At 41.9% G+C, this 21,544-nt stretch overlaps 2 protein-coding genes and 1 pseudogene across 2 annotated transcripts; 2 read left to right on the top strand and 1 right to left on the bottom strand.

The window, feature by feature from the left end:
* The first annotated feature begins 26 nt into the window (after positions 1-26).
* Positions 27-3,189, top strand: LOC105902508 (tubulin polyglutamylase complex subunit 2). Its single transcript, XM_012830097.3, has 7 exons — positions 27-239; positions 517-596; positions 729-816; positions 1,050-1,181; positions 1,646-1,759; positions 2,006-2,169; positions 2,589-3,189. Exons 1-7 carry the CDS (start codon positions 164-166, stop codon positions 2,811-2,813), a joined length of 879 nt encoding a protein of 292 aa, XP_012685551.2. The 5' UTR covers positions 27-163; the 3' UTR covers positions 2,814-3,189.
* LOC122129280 (aquaporin-7-like) lies at positions 2,343-8,184 on the bottom strand. Its single transcript, XM_042704282.1, has 6 exons — positions 7,737-8,184; positions 6,705-6,831; positions 6,404-6,541; positions 5,829-5,947; positions 5,253-5,470; positions 2,343-4,141 (listed from the first exon to the last, which is right to left on the bottom strand). Exons 1-6 carry the CDS (start codon positions 7,875-7,877, stop codon positions 3,952-3,954), a joined length of 933 nt encoding a protein of 310 aa, XP_042560216.1. The 5' UTR covers positions 7,878-8,184; the 3' UTR covers positions 2,343-3,951.
* An 8,750-nt stretch (positions 8,185-16,934) lies between these two features.
* On the top strand, positions 16,935-20,246 carry LOC122129281 (annotated as a pseudogene).
* Positions 20,247-21,544: the final 1,298 nt, after the last annotated feature.

A 21,544-nucleotide genomic window follows, 5' to 3' on the forward strand; every position in this document is an offset into this window, starting at 1 on the left:
AGAAACTACAACTCCCTATGACCTCACAAATACAGGCAATGTTTTCTTTCCTGGTCACTTCCCTGGCGTGCTGCCGTGCTCACAGAGAATGAATGAAATTTCTGTATTTTAATTTAGTCATTGAGCTAGGTAATCATTTGCTAATGTACGTTTTGTAAGAGGGATGGAGGAGTCAAAAGATGAGAAAGCGCATAAAGTCTTTATTGAAAGACTGACACTTGGTGTTACTAGAGTACTTGGTAAGATTATTTTGCTCATTGAAAATGTTGTCTTTGGCAGCTAGCTATTGAGGCAGCAAGCTAGCAAGTTAGTTATCAAGCTAATGTCAAGAAAAGTTTGAAATTAAGCTATTATTTGCTAGCCGATGCAATCCTAATTTGACCGATCCATGTATGTTTCTTGTCCAAGCATTAAAAATAACTGAGCATACTAAGCCATTTAAGATTTACGCAGATCTACCTCCTCTGAGCATACAGCTGTATTACAATGTGATGTATGTTCTGATGTCAACCACAGAGAGTCTTCCTGGAGTCATAGACGTGCGTTTCGCAGAGAGAGAACCTGCAGAGAAACGGTGTTTGCTGTCATGGGAGCAGGTACATTGAGCCACAGATTATCTAATGAACGTGTTTGTCTGTGAACGTCATCAGTTATATCACGAGGATTCTTTCTCGATAATCCATACTCAAAAAGTAGCCTTCTCTCTGACAATGCCCCTTGTCCACCAGAAAAACGCCTGTGCCCTGCCTGAGGATCTCAGAGACTTTTATCTAACAACAGATGGTTTCACTCTGACCTGGAGTTCAAAGCTTGAGAGTGAGTCTCCTGGTCATTTTCCTATTTCTGCCAACTTCCAGCCTCCAGTACATCTACACGTTTAAAATACCTGCTATCTGATCAACTGTCATTGTGATTTAGTTTGCATGTACAATGGATGACCACCAAGCTCAGTTTTCCAAGCTAAATTCAAATGTGATTATGTAAATTATCTTTGTTATTATTATGATAAAACTCTGACCACTAATGTTGACACCTCTATGATGTTACAGATGAGTGTGTGTCTGTGGGCTGTATGGTGATTAACAGTGTGGTCAAACTCCGGCGGCTCGGCCAATCCTCAGTTTTCTCCCTCCCCAGCACGCCCACCATCGCTGATCTGGACTCTGATGGGGAGACGGAAGGTGAGATGACGGAACACTTCCACAACATGGAGGGCAATGTGAACAGAAGATTCTGACATTAAAAAGTTCCATGTCCTGTTAGCCCTGCGATCATCTAACCTTCACAGTCAGAGCTCTTAACTTTAATCTAACTGGCCGTGTCATTTACGGCCATTTTCACTTAAGAAATACAGTGTACCGAAGCTATTTTCACACACACTGCAGACTATTCCAATTTCTTTTTAAAATCCCAATACTTGAACGGAGTAAGTCAATAAGTTGAAAATGTCAAATATTGACCCAAAAATGAAAGGTATAACGATGTATTTTAATTTGATGTACAAATCAATTAGATTTGAGTAGTCTGTGTAAACATTCCCCATTCATTGTTTGTTTCTTTCCTGCTTTTGTCCGTCACCACAAACTGGCCCATAGGGAAATAGTCCTTTGCAGTCGTATCATTAGAGGGATATTGTGCTTCACAGATGCTGAGACTGGACGAGAGCAGCCTCACTTTGACTCCCGCAGTCGGATCTTTGAGCTGGACCCATGTGCGGGAAATGGGAAGGTGTGTCTGGTCTACAAGAATTGCACAGAAGGTAGTCTCCGCACAACCATATTTATTACAAAGCATCCTTAGGCAGCAGTACGTTTAAAGTTCCCATTTACTGGTGTTATTTGTATGAAATGAGTAGGACATGTTGCACTCAGAATCTCACTTTTTGCTCTATAAAATGTAGTGTTAATACTCATTCACCTCTTAGAAACAGGTTCAATGGCCGAGTTGTCTGACACATATTTATCAGTTTTCTTGTTTGGTCCTGTGTCTCCTGTGTCTGGTGTAGATGAGGTAACCCAGCAGTGCGATGTGTGGTTCCTGGATCGCTCGCTCTACTGGCACTACCTGACCCCTTCCTTCACCGCCTACTACCGCCTCATGATCACACACCTGGGCCTGCCTGAGTGGCAGTATAACTTCACCCCATATGGGCCCAGCCCACAGGCCAAGGTGAGAGGCCAAAGGGTGCGCAGGTGGCAGGTCAAGCTTTCTTCGATCAAAAGATAGTTGCTATGGTTTAGTAATGTGTTTTTTTTTTTTTTTTTGTTAAAAGAGAGATCTTTTGCAGTGCCAAGGATGTTTAAAATGTATTTAAATGTTTAACAGCAACCAACAACCAGAGGAACATTTCAATATACATTTATTGACTTAGTAGAAACAAAATATATACTTCAAATACATTCGATGTATAATGCAAACACAGCGCTAACTGAAGTTAATTTAATCTTTTATACAGAAGTTTCAAGTCATATAAGAGATTGCACACATTTACCAGTCCATAGTACACTGTAATAACTGAGTTACCAGTGCTAGGGAACTGCTTTTATAGCTCTCTCACTATAGCTTACTCCATCTCCCTCTCACCCTAGCAATGGGCTGCCCTCTACCAACCCCTGACCTTCCACTCAGAACCTCACCTGGACAGTGCAGGTGAGCCACTGCTCAACAAGCTGGACCCGGCCAAAGCCTTCAGGGGGAGAGCCAAGCAGCCACCCCCCAAAAAGAAACCTCCTGCCCAGGCATCCTCCACGGGCTCTGGAGGCACATCCAGAGGACATGGGGTGTCAGGGAGACTCAGTGTGCTAAAACGATGACCAGATAAAGGCAATAAAGCACTGAATGTGTTATTAAGCTATTTAAGCTATTTGGGTATGCAAGGAGCGGAATGTGTTTTAAAATGACTGACTGGAAGGGCTTAAAGTATTTTAAAAGTAATTTCGTGCGTCACTTCCAATGGATGAGAATCACGTATATATTTTGCTGTCCTTGAGTGAGGATGTATCTATGTATGTACACCTAACTGGAAGAATATGCATTTTGTTATCATTAGTTATCGCTTCACACTCCTAGTCACTGGTTTCCCAGTCCGTCTGATAAACTCTGAACACAGGAATGTTTGTTCACTACCTCTAACTTATGTTGGATCCCAACTGTACTTATTTATTTATTAAAGACTATTCCTGAAACATATCATGGGTAAGTCTTAGTTTGTTTTCTAATATGGCTCTCAACCTGCTATAGATTCTAGAATCTGTACAGCTCATGTTTTGCTTTCCTTTCTTCACCTAGTATCATATATCGCAAGGTTTACAGACAGAGTGGAGGCACATAACGGTGATTAGTACATCATTTGTTCAAGCTAATGGATGTACTTTAGTTATAAAGAGCCATTTCCTTATACTTGATATTCAAAGATGAATACTAGTAGGTGGACTGGATAACAACTGACTTCAGTTAAGCCTGTGCATCTGATTCTCTTCCTCTTATTGGTGGTAAATCTTGCTCAAATGGTGGCCTGCTCTAAACTGAGGCAGTATAGGTGAAGAGAGGGTGGTGCGCAGTGTTTTCCGGCACGGTGGCTCCTTCTCACTTTCTTAATGACCAGTCCAGCACTTCACCCGTTTTCCCACTTTTCCTCTGCTTTGTTCCTCCATCAGCCTTTGTGTGAAGCGATGCGTACAGTCTTTTTCGAAGAAACCGAATGTCCTTCCGGCCTTTCCTCATTGCTGTATGCTGTCGATTAGCTGGAGTGGTTTTGTACTCAGACAGTTTGGCCTTCCCATATCTTGACAACAATCACATTAGATTGGAAGAGAAGGAGCTGAAGGAGATGAGTGTCCATACAAGGGCAACTCTTCCTCAGCATGGCCCGTCTAAGTCCAGCCTCTCCATGGCCCTCAGAACCAGTTTGGTCCGAGCCTTACTGCACGAGTGTGTGGGTCCGACAGCTGTCTACACACACATTTCAGCGGGAGCGGCTTTTTCCAGCTGGTACAGCGGTTCGCGTTCTGGCTCGTTTTCCGGCCCCTGGGCCCGTATGCGGGGGTGATGCATCTCCACAAACACCCTGTAGATCAGGGCGCCCAGGACCCCCCCAACCAAAGGGGCCACCACAGGAACCCACCACCATCCAGAGCCTGCCCTAAAGAACAGAGACACAGAGGTTAAAGGTGTGCTTTCAGCTGTTCCTCTGTCAAGAGAGGTCAGTTAGATCCTTTTGTTCCCTTTTGAATTATCTATTGTTATTCACCAAATAATGTATCTCTTGGTCTGAAATCCCTTTATACTGAAAGCTTCTGCTGTGCTCCGGCGAATTCGTCGGAGGCCCAGGCTTGGTTCAAGTTAGCTTGTTCAGAATAACAGACTTGTGGAAGACGGCTTAGCGAAAGAATGTGTTTATTCAGACACTAGCCACGATCACCACGACACAACACGAGCATGCACGAGACACGTCTGCTCGTAACGAGTCGGTCTTCTTTCTCCTTCTTTTCATACATTACAGAGATGTACATACATTTATACTGTAGAACTAACATATGTGTGTAGGGGAGGGGATGGGTGTGTCTGGAGGTCAAAGGGGAAGTCTAGTTTGACCAAGGGCCATATATGGTCATACCAGGTATAGATGCTAATGTCTTTGCTTCAGCCATCTTGTCGTGACTGCAGACAAAAGCCAACAATCAGAGTCTAATAGCTCTGGCTCCAAGACACACAAAAGCCAGGAACCATGTGCGATGGCTCTCAACATAGACAAAAGGTCAGGCGCCAAGCCTGATGGCTGTGGCCTGGTGCTATGCAAACTAACTTGTGGGGGTTGTTGAGATGTAGTTATATTGTGTCTGATATATGAAATCCACCGAAATCTAACAATACAAAGGCTATTTGTTTTACCGAATTACCTCTACCCCATCTCAACATCTTCCCCCAAGGCCTGTAAGTTTACACATTCTTCATTTTCTATAAACCATCTCTGAAACCATACATTTCTCCTAAACCCTTTCTGTATACATAAGCCATCCCCCATAATCTCCATTTCTATAACATAAATCTCTACTGAGCTCTCTGCTGCCCCAATTCCATCACCCATGAGTCCTGTTTCTCCAGTAGCCCACAAACCCTGTCTTAAGAGTATCTGTCCCTATAAAGTGGGCCCAGCATCCATATCCAGTACATTTTGTATTAGATGCATACATTTCCCATAAACCCATTACTCTAGCATTCTTTCCCATAAAGCAAATGTATAGTATCCTTACTTGAACACCTCAGGTCCCCATCCAGCGAGGGCACTGAAGACTCGGGGTGCCAAGTCTCGAGTGGGATTGATGGCGTAGCCACTGTTGCTACCCAGAGAGATGCCAATCAGCAGTACCAGGAGGCCGGAAGCCAGAGGTTCGGTGCCCTTGGGTGCCGGCTGGTTTCGCTGATCTGACAGGGCCATCAGGCAGAGAAGCAACATGGCAGTGCCCAGCACCTACAAGAGAGATTCATTTAATCTCATTTGAAAGTTGTTGATATTGTTGAACATCTGTAATTAGTTGTTTAATACATATTGAATATGTTGTTGTATGTTGCTTGTTTATACTGTATGCTTTGTTGAAGTGGTGTATTTTAAAGTTTAAGTTATCCAGTGCTGCTAATACAAATACAGTTGTCAAACATAATCATACAGTATATTTTGAGGTACACAGACATGTGGGTAAGCACAAATATGTCCCTGTTATGAACTGCCCATATACACCTCCTTAAAGGCAGGTTCTATTCACCTGTCACTAGTGCTTTGATCTGGTGTTGCAGCTGTTCATGAGGTGGACACCTGTTTCAACACTCACCTGGTCTAGGAAGCCAGCGTGGAGAGAGAGGTATGGGGCTGGATAGGTGGCAAAAATCCCAGCTGTTGCTTTTGGGCCAGATACTGTGAAGTTTCCCTCACTGTAATGATGAATGGCATCTGTAGATGCAGACAAAAGATGTGATCAATGAAATATGCCCTCTTACACTGACCGATTAATACAGAATACTTATGTCTGAAATATGGCGACTTGAGCTCAAAGAGGTTACTATTGAACATGATACATTGTAGATCTCAATAGGGCATATTAGCTTTCTGTGGAGACATGGTGGTCTATGTCATTTGTTAAGATAATGTGGCTTTCTTATTTGTCCTAAAGCCACTAAAAACATCCCAGGAAATCTTTGAAATAATTGCATATTTCAAGATCTAAGACAGGACAGAAATCTTTGTATAATTTAAAAACCAGTGTTCTTTGTTTCAGCAGGATAACTAAACTGTGATCCCAAAAACATTTACATGACAGAATGCAACATTGCAACTTCACAATCACCTGGGAAATACCTAATAGATGTTAGGTTATAAACACATAATGACTAGGAGGCTCACACATACCATAGTAGAGGACAAAGACTGTTCCAGCTGCTAGAAAAGATCCCAGAAACTGTGCTGTGATGTACAAAGGAAGCATCGCCCACTTCAGACGGCCAAAGACACACATCGTAAAGGAGACCGCTGCATTCATATGGGCACCTGAGAACGAGAGAGAGATTTTTTTTTACTTTGTTACTTTGTTTATTTGTGGTAACTACCGGTGTATTGGTTTTACTCATTGAACCTGAAGGATGAATACAAATTCAGAGGAAGATTGTACTACCAGTAAAACAATGGATATACATAATTCTGCATTACTTACCAGAAACGCTGCCAGCTACGTGTACCCCCATCGCCACACCTATCCCGAAACCCAGGTTGATGCTCAGGTACTCCCCAAACGCTCCCTTCCCTGTGACCACCTGAGCCACTGAACCGAGCCCGAAAACCTGAAACAATCAACAAGCCCAACCACAACCACACAGTTAGTATTAATTGAGAAAGAACTATCACCTTTATTTCAGAGACCTCACACAGTACACATTTAATGAAGGGTATGGATGATTCTTTTACTTTTACTTTCACTTAAAATAAATATGAAATCCAGAACGGTCACAAGAAGGAAAGACCCTGAGGTTACATTTACGACCTTAGTCTTAACCCAAACGCAAGTTAACATGTGAGTACACATGGAAAATTCCAGCAAGGAGAATGTGTGTCAGATGATGTTCTGGCCTAGAAATGTAGTATTTGTGCGTCAGCTTCATTCTCGGTGACACTGTAATTACTCTAAGAATAGACACACACAAAGACAGACTTGCAAACACCCACAAAGGGTGTCTTGTGATTGGTCAGTAGTATGTGGGTGTGTGGGTGCGACAGCCAGGGTGGCATGCCATTTAAGTCACCAGTTTCCACCTGGTGTTCTGGCCAACAGTGGGAGGCTCGAGAGCAAGACATTTGCCAACATAATAATAATGTGGCATGACACTGTCCTTGACATCCCACCTCTCGTTATAATGTCACACAGACATTCACACATTATCTTTATGGTAGCTCGCAAACCAAATAAAGATAAAAATGGGGACCTCATAAATGTACACTTATTTTTGACTAATTCATAGCTTTTATCTGGTCTTCAAGGCTATGATTCCATTGCTGCTGCTATGAAAAATGTATATGTCGAAATTCTTCATATCACTCTGATAAAATGTAAAACCCTTTTGATCATGCCTGAATAATATTTCAATGTATTTTTTTTTATACATGTCTAGCATTTCCAAATCATGTTATGCACTTCAATAAAATTAAACAAGAGTTGTATAAAGTTGCTGGTTGCAGGGCAAGCTCTCACCATCATAACGAATGTGCCGAGTGTCTCGGCCAGCCCCACCCGGACAACCTCATTCCTGAACCAGGCCATGGGGGCCTCTCTTCTGCTTCCCTTTTGTTCCCCTGCGCGTCCCTCTTCCAGCATGCTCTGGGAATCCTTCATTTTTCGCGTGCTGTAGTTCTCCTGTCACTCTCTCTGTTCAGCAAGTCCAAGTCCTTTCAATTGACGTTGCTTCTTGTGAGATCTGTCTTCCCAAAATCCTTCAATGGTTTCCAAAACTCCCCGGTGGGATTTGTGTATTGTTCGCCTTTCTCGTGCTCTCACTCACTCTCTCTCTCTCTCTCTTTCTCTTGATCTTTCTCCCTTCAACCGCTGTCTTTAAGTACTGAGTGCTCTGAGGGCAGTCTCCCCCTTATATAGCTTCTGCCCCACCCCCTCAGACGGCAGTCAGTCCCATATGTACACAGCCACACATGGACTAGGGGACTGGGGGCACAAAAGGTCTGGTCAGTTTCTCACCAGTGGTGCTGCTAGCATAACATAGGCTACAGGCGACCTATAACATGAATACATGAGTGATTACGACACCAATTGTAGGTACAATTCTGTCAACCTCAACAGTAAAACGACCTTTGCGTTGGCAGTCTTTGACCATGACCTTGGACCAGTCCCATCCAAACCCCGCCACGTAACAGCGAGCTTTAAGTCCCAGACGTTACCCTCGCTTTCCGTTCCATAGCAAAATGACCGTTGTCACACACCTCCCTTGTTTGATGAACCGTTCCAAAGAATTTGCAAACGGGGATAGATGATTACAGGATCCAACAAACACACACAATGTGTGCCATGTGTTCCGCTGTTGAGACTTGAACAAGCCTGATATCCTCTTTCCTCTTCGCCTACCCTCCTTCATCATGCTAAAACTCAGGTTTTAATTTGTTCATATTGTCCTATCTACATAAGCATTCCCAATCCACATGAAAGGGCATTTTCTGTAGGAGGTCAGTACACAGAGTAAGGCATGGTATAGATTCAAGTTGTGAATGATTGCACATATCATACCATGATGTCTCTGCAGTCATTCAAATCTCTCCATTATTGACCTGTTAACACAGATGACCTGGGAAACCTCTGAAGAGTTTGTCACTGACGTGAGAGGACGAATCGATTAATGGTCATATTAACCTTCTGTTGCAAGAGGGCACAAAACACAGACACATGAGTATATATTATGTGACACCTGTAGGAGCAGTATCACTGTCCAGAGTCAATTACCTGTAAGTCTGGGAATGAATAATGTGATGTTAACTGAAGAATTATTACAGCGAATCATTTGGGTGCAGAGCTGTTCATATGAGGTTAGGACTCTACGCTCAGGTCTTTGGGTTGGAACATCATGCCAGGCTTACTTCTCTTTATGAGGGAGTTGCCCGTGCCGTTTGCTGCAACTGCGGCTGGTGCAGTAAGATAGCGTTTGTGTGACCCACGTGCTATTTCAATGTATGGTCATCATTTATTATGCTGATATCTTTTCCAGAAAGACAAAGAAAAACAAACATATTCAGAACAGAGCACCTCACACTGTATCCTTCTCAATTAGTTCTTAAAATGACATCAGTTCTTGTCCTGTTTTCTTTTATATTCTTATTATCTGTAATGTTTTTAATGCTCAGCATTATGCTGATAATCAAGTCTGTTCACGAAAACTAAACAAATGGGGGGAAATGTATGTATTTTATAGTAGTAGTAATATCAATATACTTCCTGCAATGGAGGCAGTGACCTCAAGCTGAGGTCACACAAGGTCCCCCAACTCCAGCTGTCAGTCACTGAAGTGACTTTATGACTGCACCTCAAATCAAACCATTGTGTTTACTGCAGAAATAATTTTGTAATGAAAATTAGAAAAAGGTGACCCCAAATGTTAAAAAGGTTAGTTAATCTACATTGACAAACAACTGTCTTCATCTCCCTTCAATGAGTTGTTTGGGATACTTGTATAATCTTACGTTGAACAATGATTATGATTCCATTCTCTCTGAAGATAAGATAGCACCTACTTGTGACGGTTTGCCATTAACTAGCCCACCATAGGCCTCACTGAGGCTATGGAAAAATACAGCAAGACCCCTTAGTTGGGTATGACACATATCACAGCCAATGTTAAGGAGATCAATCAGACTGTGCTGTGCTTGGGATTTTCCGTGAGAAAACAAATTCCACAGGGGATTCCACAGATTTTGTCTTTCTCTCTGCTATTGTCTCAGCCATTTATGCGATGTCTGTATAGCATCTAAGTAGCTTCACAAAATGTAGTCTATGCAGTCTATTAAGTTTATGAAAAACTATTCAGACTCTGTAAGACTTTTGTTCTGCACCACAATAATTAAACCTAATTTTGTCTGCAGTACCACAAAGTTCCCCATGGTGGCAGTAAGATGAGACCAGGTTGCCTGATCCATACTATGTGAGATATAAAAAAAAAACTGCGACCACATTCCACAAGTTTCTCATATTTTATAATTTATTCAGTAGCCCTAATAGTAAGGTATTATTAACAGAGGGGAGTATTAGGACAACTAGACTGTGAGCCCCCTTCAAACACTGGAGACCTCAGCAGCAGCCTGGCAAGACTGGCAAGCTTTGTGGTAAGAGACTGGCAAATCTTCTGGTCTCAGTCCAAGCACTACAAGGCCTTGTCTTGGGTTTTTTCCGTCCATGAGAGCTCCCGTGTTATCTTAAAATGGAGAGCCATTGATTGATTGTTTGATTGATTGATTAAATCAGTCAAATACTGAGACAAACAAGCAAACACGTCATTGTATGATCCGTTACGTCTGTCAAACTCTCCCAATAGTCTACCTCCCATTTTCTTTTGTCACCTTTCTTATGTAACCTAAGCATGGCCATTAGGGGACAACGTCCTCTTGGCAACTTGCCACTATTATGTTGGGTTCCCTTTTCTTCCTACTTCAGCTAATTATGACATGTGATGTTATCTGGGTTAATGGCGGCGCAGATTAAGGTTTACAGCCACCATTTTGCGTAATGCTTCTTCACAGTTTTCTTATTAATGCTCAATCTTGCAAAACGGCTGATATTAAATATCAAAAACAACTACGTCACTTCCCATTGTTTATTCAGGTCAGTGGATTCCAGGCTTTTTGAATAAATACCATTCTGCCTCATACGAAGGACCCGATGCCCCCGAACCCTGGAAAGTGAATGAAGACAGGCCTATATACTTTAAACTGATACTTTATATATTGTGTGTAAGGTTTCTTTTCTAACATTTATGTGGGTCGCTTTGGACAAAAAGTCGCTTTTGGGCTAAATACCATTACCATCGTCAGTTTATCAAATAGGCCAGTCCTCCATACAGTATCTCTCCAGATCCTTCAGATTCCGAGGTCGACCCTTGTGTACTCTCCTCTTCAGCTCATCCCACAGATTTTCTATGGAGTTTAGGTCGGGGGACTGTGATGGTCATGGCAAAAACCTTTATTCTGCGGTCGGTGAACCATTTTTGTGTAGATTTTGAGGGTACGCACAGTGCGTACGGCTGCATGCGCCACTGGAACTCTGTGCAATTAATACAATACATAATAGGCTAATTGATACAATATCTCCTCGTTTGAGTGTGGTTGTTTGAGTGCAATGGGAGTGTATGATCGATGTTGTCTATAAAGGTATTTAGGTAAAGGTATTTACGGGAAAATATCTCGATCCACCTGTCACGCCTCTGTCTTTAGAGGGCAGCGCCAAATAACCGAACAAAACTCAACTCACGTATGCCTCACGGGCACATAACCAAATTTCATCATATTTGATAAAATGAAGGACAAATTAGTTGTGAATAGTATCACCGAGTTTGACAGGTATTGGTCAGGTAATAGCCGAGTGACAGCTGATTTGCTTTCTGATTTGACAGTACTTATTCGTTGTTTTTTTCAGCGCCAGATAACTGAACAAAACTAAACTCACGCGTGCCTCGCGGGCACAATACCAAATTTCATCATATTTGATAGAATGAAGGACAAATTAGTTGTGAATAGTATCACCGAGTTTGATAGGTATTGGTCAGGGGTGACGGCCCAGTGTTCTGAAAGCCCGATATTGCGAAATCTCAATATTCCGAAAAATAGTCCCCCTGGCAAAATTTAGAAATATTTTAAGTGGCACAAAACACACACAGCATTTCGTTTGCACAGCAGAGCGGAGACGCTCACCGGGCTATCACGCATATAACTTTTCCTAGGCAATATTTGTTAACTTAGCCTACTCTGGTTTTGAATATGGGGTAGGCTACCACTCATGCGAAGGAAATCACTGGCAGATTGTCGCAGGACATTACGCAGATATTGTCAAGCACTGACAAAGCATGCATGCGTTGGCAATCATAAAAATATTTTTGTATCATCGCGATGCAAATGCATGTGTGTATAATAATATTCTGAATTCAAGTTAATGCTTGTGAAATAAAGGCATTTATATGTTTATGATTGTGTGATTCATTGGGATGTGCATGTGGGCTATAGTGGTTCACGTTGCTGTACTCACAATTTCGGAACAGCGGGCTGTCGGAAAAATGGGCTTTCGGAACATTGCCATGGAACCTTGGTCAGGTAATAGCCGAGTGACAGCTGATTTGACAGTACTGCTGTGTGTTTTAGGCAAATAAAATGTGGAGGGTCCTTATATGTGTTTAAGGAGGGGTTGTAAAGGTGCTCATATCTTCGGACCTCTTCTGTTATGTTTGTTCATAATCAACAAGAATAAGCTTGTAAGACAGTCTGCAGGATATTCATAAAAAACCGTGTCATTAGTATGAACAGTTGAGACAACTTATCCCTCTTTCGTCTTCCGGGTCACGACCTGGCAGGGAGAGAGGGAGCATGCGCAAAGACGCAAAGTCCAGTTCCTTATCCAATTCACCGTTACATGCCGCAATAGTCGAACTATCAACTGGAGCGGATCGAGTTATCCAGGGGTGTTAGTCCGACTATGTGCGGTCCGACTACGATCCGACTAAGGTGCTTACATGAAACGGATAATGCGATTTCAGTCCGACTAAGCCAGTTATTTGAATCCATGTAACCACGGTTGTCCTGCTGGAAGGTCCAACCACGGCCCATTTTAAGCTTCCTGGCAGAGGCTTTTAGGTTTTTATTTAATATCTGCTGTTATTTGATGGTCCATGATACCATGCATCCCAACAAGATCTCCAGGGCCTTTGGAAGAAAAGCAGCCCCACAACATAAAAAATCCGCCACCATACTTCACAGAGGGTATGAGGTGCTTTTCTGTATGGCTATCTTTCTGTCTATGCCAAACCCACCTTCAATGTTTGTTGCCAAAAAGCTCTATTTTGGCTTCATCTGACCATATAACCCGTCCCTTTGAAAGTCCCAGTAACATTTGGCAAACTTTAGGCACTTTAGTTTGTTGTTGATTGACAGCAGAGGCTTTTTTCTGGCAACCCTCCCAAACAACTGGCGGTGATGTAGATGGCGTCTGATGGTAGTTTTTGAGACTTTCTGCAAGACTCAAATCACCTCTGCAATTCTCCAGCTGTGATCCTTGGAGATTCTTTTGCCAGTCGAACCATCCTCCTTACAGTGCGTAATTCCAATAATTGTGGCACACATGTTTTGGAGAAAAATATTTATTTTTGTGTTAACATTTTTATTTTCTTTCAATAATTTTACTTCAATGAAAAGGTAAGATTTTTGTGAATATTTTGAGTGAAAGACCAAGAGGATAAACAGCAAAGACATTTTTTTATAGCCTGTTTTGCTCATATTCACTAAGGGTGCTGTCATGGCAAAAAGTGACCGGGTGCCAAAAAGAGCCCGGGTGATGTAATATTGGCTCGAACGACTTTTGAGTGACAGTTGCTTTACCAACGCTTGCATTACGTAACACGGGCACTTTTTGGTCAGTCTCAAGAGTCGTTCGAAAGCCATCAGCTACTTGTTAGTCACTTAATATTGTGCCTAAAACTATTAAGTATTCCGTTTTAGCTACACCTGCCGGTATCCTGTACATCAACATTTGCAGTCAATACTACTTTTTTAATCGCTATATATTGTGGCTAAACAAATTTTTACCCGGTAAATAAAGTGTTCCATTTTAGCCGTTTACATCATCATTTGCATTTCAATTGAAATTGTTTAGAGTAGAAATTTGTTTTTATAACAAGGAGAAAATATACTGATATACGGTGCTTGTTTATCTACCGTTTTAGCAAGCCAGCCAGTTAATTTGCTAACATCTTAAATAATATACGGTACGGTGCTTGTTCATATACCTTTTAAGCAAGCTAGCCAGTTAATTTAATAACATCTTAAATAACATATGGTGCTTGTTCATCTACCTTTTAAGCAAGCCAGCAAGTTAATTTGCTAACATCTTAAATAATATACGGTGCTTGTTCATCTACCTTTTTAGCAAGCCAGCCAGTTCACTGCTAACATCGTAAATAATTTAAGATCTACCATTATGTGTTGATATAGGCCTATTTAGAAAGACTTGGGAGAGTTCATACTAGTTTGCTAGCTAAACACTAAGCAAAATAATGTGCCCCAGCTAACGGAGTAATCGCTAACGAGATGCTAGCGGCGAAACCGGTTGAAATGTACTTACTTTGACACTATAACAAAGGTGTGAGTCAACAACTTTCCTAACACAGTCAAACATCAAGCACATGGTTGTTTTGCTTGGTTTATTGCAGGTAAAATACAGGCAAGCTGGTCTCAGGTAGCGAAGTATAATGCGAGATGCTCTGGGGTAAATTGCGTTATTGAGGTTGTCTGACTTCCAAAAAGAGCCCGGGTGACGTAATGCTAACGTTGGTATAGCAACTGTTACTCAAGAGTCGTTCGAAAGCCAATATTACATCACCCTGGCTCTTTTTGGCACCCGGTCACTTTTTGCCATGACAGTGCCAATAATTCCGGAGGGCTCAGGTGTATGCATTCTTTACAGATGCTCAATTCAGCCCATAAGGTCTTAGGAAATCCCCGTTTAAAGCCAGGTTCAAATCATTGAACTGCCTCATAATGCATGTCGGAACAGCAACATATTCTACTGTAAGCAAGAACATTTGAGTCCAAATGATGTAGCCAACTCTCCTTGGTAAAGTAATCCCCCCCTTTCTTGCCTTCCTCCTCGCAAAATCATCCACTCATCCAGCTGTCCGACAAGGGCTGACTGTTGACATGAGTCCGTGGCGATGAGCTGAGACATGTTTGGCACGTGCTACTCCTCCACCGCTCATTTGTCATTATGCCTTAATATCATAATAATAATAATAATAATTCATTTAATTTATAGCGCACTCTATATTCATCTGAATCTCAGAGTTCTACAGTAAAAACATAGTTAAAAAAACATAGTTAAAACACCTATAATAAAAAATAGTTAAAAGCATAGTTAAGAACATAGTTTAAAAAAAAACATAGTTAAGAACATAGTTAAAAACATAGTTAAAAACATAGTTAAAACATAGTTAAAAACATAGTTTAATAACATAGTTTACAAACATAGTTTACAAACATAATTTAAAAACATAGTTAAAAACATAGCTAAAAACATAGTTAAAACATAGTAAAAAAACATAGTTAAAAACAACCTATAATAAAATAATAATAATAAGTTTTAAAAAGTAAGAAACGACCTTTCTGAATAAAAAGGTTTTTAGGCCAGTCTTAAAAATATCCAACTCATGGAGCTTCCGTGTGCCTTAAATTGGCGTTTGCTAACAATTGGCAATGTATTGGCAGAGGTTCACTGAGTGTTACAGGTGTTACATTAGATGGGGTGTGGGCTGGGGGCCCTTGTGGTAAACTCTGTCAGCACCCAGGGGCTCAGGGGCCCATACGGTCAGTTCATGCATTAAGCACAGAGGTGCCCAGGGACCCTCACACTGTAGGTGCCAATGGACATGAGATACAGGGGTTGTGAGATGATTAACGGGAGAGGAAAGAAGAAAAAACTAAGTTCTGATACACAAATCTGTTTTCAGTTTTTGGACATCTCTAATCTTTGGTGAGAAATTGGATCATTTGAACATTTATTGAAATGAAACAATGTGAGGAGTTTAGACTGAAAAGAAAATCACTATTTCGTGGAGGTAACGACTCATAGACAACTGAAATGTGACCCCCAACTACACTCTTTTTGTAAAGATGTCAGAAGCCAAAAGGTTAGCAACCACTGGTTTAAATGTTTAACAATGTATTGTATATATATTAAAACCTTGTTATATAATGCATTGTGTAAAATCTTCATCTTAAAAGTAACTGAAGCTGTCAAATAAATGTGGTGGAGTAGAAAGTACAATATGTAGTGAAGTGGAAGTATAAACTAACATAAAATGGAAAATACTCAAGTAAGACCTCGGTGAAGTTGGCATGACATTAGACATTCGCCTGACATTCACCACATAGCTGTCTCTATCTCATTAAAAGTTGCATAAACTACTTGCACACTGTTGACCTGCCTTGTACTCAGTTGTGAAATTATAAATAGTAGGCTATTTGAACATGTCACGCAAATAAAGAAATAGACCATTTTGAGTATTTATGGTCAGTGTTATTTTATAATGAAATTGAAATTGTTCACGGATGATAGCAATTCGTTTCTTTTCATAGTAATGCAAGGACTTGGGCAATGCCTGTTTATACCCTATATGACGTCATTTCGCCAAAACATTACAAGCCTAGATACGGAGCTCCTCAGACTTGAAGTGCTTCATAATTTGCTTCGAAGAGTATCAAGGGTAACACCGCTACTTCAAAGTTATAGCCCATCTCTAAAATCGTTCGCGTCTCGTCTTGGGTAGGCGACACATATAGAAACCACGTACACTCCTGCCACACCGTTAATGTATACCTTTCATTTAGCAGACTCAGTAGCTTTAGACAAAATCAATTCCATTCATATATGCCATGTAAATGCACATGCACGGGAAGGCAGATTTGGAGCAACTACGGTAAACTGTAACGCAACTTGTCAGTTTGAGTTTCAGCACTGTGGCTTTCAGAAGACAATAAGAATTTAAAAGGCATCCTCAGGGACTCCCACATTTTAGGGGGGGAAAGTATCCGATATTAGCTTCGTTTACTTACGTTACCACTTGGTGGAGTGTTTGAGGGAAATGCCACGGACAGCGTCAGTCATTGTGCTGGAGCAGGACTTTACCCCTTATCGAACGCCGTTGTCACTTTAACTTTTGTGTTTTCTCTCCTCGGTCCTATACGGTCGTGTATGACGTTTCACTTTCGCACAACTGGTGAGAATGACTTGGGAATTGAGGGACATCGTGTATAACCCTGTGTGGATGATCTCCACAGTCATCCTGGGGCTGGTGGTACGATCACAACGAAGGGGCTCGTGGGACCCACGCGCGTGTAAAGTGGAGCTCAAGGGGAAAACTGCCATTGTCACCGGTGCCAATACAGGTGAACTTCTGCCGTTTATATTACCCAGTGCAGTTATTATAAATTGTATGCAGCACTGAAAAACTCTTCATTGTGCTCCGTGATTATATCAATTTGTGACTGACTGGATGATGTTCCCTACTAGCTTAAACATAATATGTATTTAACTTTCATGATGTGCAAGATCGCCCTGATCTATGAGAATGAGATCGATTTTGTGCTTCTTGTTTCATGTGTATGTGCGTGTGGTGAGTTTACAGGGGCTTTGTGTTGCTGATATTTGCAGTGCACTTTTTTTCTCTGGCTGATTCATTGGAAAGGGTTCCACAGTCCTGAGACTCAGATGTATTCCAGATGTGCCCTCTTCCAGATTGTAGTGACTGCGAGGTTTATGTTTCTCCATGCATGCTCAGTAGGCACAAATGGTTCCAGATTCACTTCAGACCGTTACTGTGACTCAGCCAGATAACCCTAGTGCACCCCAGGAGTTGCATAACATTTAATTATTTCACTGTGGTACTATTTGTCTGTTTGTAGACCCAAGTCAGAGACAGCTGGAGATTGTGCCCTCGCAGTAGTTAATAAACAGTTGCTTGCATTGACTAACGCGAATTTGACGAACCTAGCAGATCAGCACAGGGAGTGGATTATAACCCTTGTTAAAGACATTACGCCTTTTTTGAAAGATTATAGGCACCATGCATGTTTAAATGGTCATCTGTAATACAGATGTTTCTCAGGTTAAAAAAACAAGTGTAGGCAGTATGCCATGTGTGTGGATACGTGCAGTGTCACTGGCCATGACCTGCTTTCTCATATCATGTTTCTGTTACTGTTATTGTACACAAATGCTGGCAAAGACCTTGTCCTTGACCTTGGGAAATCTGGGTTGACCACTCACTCTTTCTGGTCTCTCTTTCAATCTCACTCTCCGTCTGTTTCTCTCCTTACCATTTATCATTTCTGGTCTCTCTTTCAACCTCATTCTCCGTCTGTTTCTCTCCTTACCATTTATCATTTTTTACCCCCGCTCCATAATCTAGGCATTGGGAAGTTCATCGCCCTGGACTTTGCACGACGGGGCGCACGTGTGATCCTAGCTTGCCGGAGCGAAGCTCGAGGGAACGCCGCCGTGCGTGAGGTCCGGCAGCTGAGCGGGAACGCGGACGTACACCTGCGCCTGGTGGACGTGTCCTCGCTGGAGTCCGTGCGGGAGTTCGCCACCAACATTCTACGGGAGGAGAAAGAGGTCCACATCCTGGTGAACAACGCTGGAGCCTCAGGTACTGTCTCTGCAGGCAGGATCTGATCATGCATAATAAGACAGAATTAAGTATGAAGTATGAATCCTTTCAGTACTATTTAGGTGCTAGTTGGGTATTTGGGTGGGGTGGGGGGCAGAGAACTGTTAGAGTTAGGCTACGTTGTCTTGGGATAACAGTTTTTAGCTACAAGCCCTCCTTTTTCGTAACTAAGACCGAAACAAATTATTAAAGAAACAAGGAAAAACACAAAGCAGAGTAATGTATGCTTTCCAGCTTCTTTTTTGTTCGTGATTTGTGATGATTTATTATGTGGGGCCTGACAGTTGTGCCTTTGTCCATGGCCAGACGTTCAACAATTCAAGTTGTGGCAGAGGGGAAGCTTGAGATGGACTGGTGATGTTGTACCTCTTGTACTAGGGCAACCCCTTCTGTTTGAACAGGGTGCTAGGTACAGGTACAACTGAAAGAGCATCACATGGTTGTCTGTATATGTTACAAACACACACCTCATGCAGGTGAAATATTTGGTTGATTGCTCCACCTGTGTTGGAGGCAGCTTGTCGTAGTGTGCAGCTCTCCTCTGGCAATGTAGAAACTGCTGAAAGGGGAACTTGGCAAAGGGGGGAAAGTTTTGCTTCCCACTGGAATCTTGTAGGCACAGACCACAAGTTAATCAACAGAATTTCCTGTACACACTGGCTTGTGTTTGCTGGGTGATGGCAAAACGACCGCAGAGACTGTACATTTGTACATTGTTGCATCAACAGGCTTAGAAGATTCATATGCCATAATTACAGACTACTGTTAAAGTCATAGACCATTAGACCGTTCATTCTAGTGATACACCACAGCAAACTCAAGCAGCTCACCATCAAAGAGCAGAGGCTGAAATTACTGGATGTTGACGAATCAAATTGAAATGATTTTCTGGTACCGGTTGAGGTCTGGTGAGAGGCGGAAACGGGAAGGGTTGGATTACAAAGAAGGAAAATGCTGACGAACATTTGCCGTTGTGGCAATTGTTCTTCTGAGGACATGTTTTTGATGTTACTGAAGAATATTTGCGTAGTTATAAATAGGAACTGACATCTGAACTGAAATGTATTTTTTTTGCCCAAGCATATGGGTTTGTTTTATTGATTCTTTATTTGTTCATTATTTATGGTGAGTGTGTGTGTGTGTGTGTGTTGTGCGCCTGTGTTTATTCATGCAGGTTTGCCTAGAGGCATTACAGCTGATGGGCTCGAGGTTTCCTTTGCAACAAATCACGTAGGACCATTTCTCCTAAACCAGTCTTCTACTGGGTGAGTCCTCTGTCCCAGTTTCCCCAGAATCCAACTGTTTTCTGTTACTGTGAAATAGCAACCATTTCCTGGATGACGTAACTTCTTCAGGTTCATAAGCCACTGCAGAGCACCACTCAGGCACTCCTCGTAACTCAAGCATACACACTCACAGTCTTAAAACAACATACTGTGCGTCAATTCATGGTGGATAATGTTTAGCTGTGAACATTTGCATACCTTTGGAGATGAAGAGAAAACATGAGAGAAATAACATGTGCTGCGTGTGTAAGTAAATTATCACAGTTAGAACATAACCGAAATTGTGTGTGGTGTGTGTCTGTGGTGTGTTTGTGTGTCTCAGACCGTCTGAAGAGCTCAGCTCCAGCCCGCATCATCAATGTGTCTTCTGTCAACCACTGGCGGGGGAAAGTGGACTTTTCTCATTTCCACGGCAACAACCTTGTCTACCGCATGGACGAAGTGGTACAACCACACCAAGCTGCACAATGTCCTCTGGACTAACGAACTTGCCAGACGGCTTAAGGCACAGGTACCCACGCAACCTGCATTTCACCACACCAGCCTCTCATAAACCTCAACCTGGACGTGGATGGAAGTCGCTGTTATGCTCCCAACCTCTCCTTGAGTTTTATGAGCTATCTTGAAGTCCACTCACTGCAAAAATTTGAAATCCTTAGTAAGACTGAAATATCTTAAAATCAAGGGAAATATATGCTTGTTTTTTGTCTGCCAATATATTTCTTCTTACCAGGTATTTCACTTGCTTCAAGTGTTTCAGTCCTTAATTGTCTTAATAAGATATTATAACTTTTTTACTGAGATTTTATTACGGGTTCTGAGCAAGTTAATGCTTGAAGCTAGTTTGATCACCACTGGAGTAGGTACAAAACTGCTTTTGTCAAAGTCAGAATCAAGACAAATGTACTTGTTTTTAGTCTGGCCACACTAGTTTTAATATATATTTGGGTTCTTTTATAAAAAATCTTGGTAAGTCAAATTTTCCTGTTCTGTTGGCAGATAACATTTGGCTTATTTTAAGTAATATATCCCCCATTTTATTACTTTTTTTCTCTTTATTAAAAGCTGAATTTTTGCAGTGCTGAGCAGATAGGAATTGAGGTCCTGGCCACACAACTTTACTTGTTTCAGATGTGACTCACAGAGGCAGAAGATGTCTTTAGTCAAGCTAATGTCATGACTGTTAAACCACCCACGGGTCATTGCACAATGTCAACATCATGAGGTTTCTGACCAGCTCTTGCATTTGGGGTATGACCTAACATTACACAAGGTAGAAAAGAGCTAATCTGTGTTAATGCTTTTGTGCAATTGCTCTTGGCTAAAAGTTTAGCCTCTTTGTACTGTCCCTATGTTAGTGTGTTTGTATGTGTGCATTTGTGTATTTAAGTGCGTGTGTGTGTTGTGCTGTGTCTGTGTGTTTGCGGTTTGTGTTTGTTGGTGTGTGTCAGATGTGACCGCGAACTCTCTGCACCCGGGAGTAGTGATGACCGAAGTGATGCGACACTATAACTGGGGTGGTGCAATTCATCTTCAAAACTGGTTGGATTTTTCTTTCTTCAAGGTAAACCACGACATTTACCCTGCGACTGTCAATCATTCTCTAGGTTCTTGCCTTACTGTTGTGATGACTATTGAGGATGTTATCCATCTATTTTTCTTTTCTAGAATGTGTGTAAGACATGGCAAGAACCTCAGATGATAAACCATCTGAGCTTGACTGTGTGTGTGTGTGTGTGTGTGTGTGTGGTTGAGTTTGTGTGTGTGTGTGTGTGGTGGTGTTGTGTGTGTGTGTG

This window comes from Clupea harengus, unplaced genomic scaffold (assembly GCF_900700415.2).
Source record: "Clupea harengus unplaced genomic scaffold, Ch_v2.0.2, whole genome shotgun sequence".
In the NCBI taxonomy this organism is placed as follows: domain Eukaryota; kingdom Metazoa; phylum Chordata; class Actinopteri; order Clupeiformes; family Clupeidae; genus Clupea; species Clupea harengus.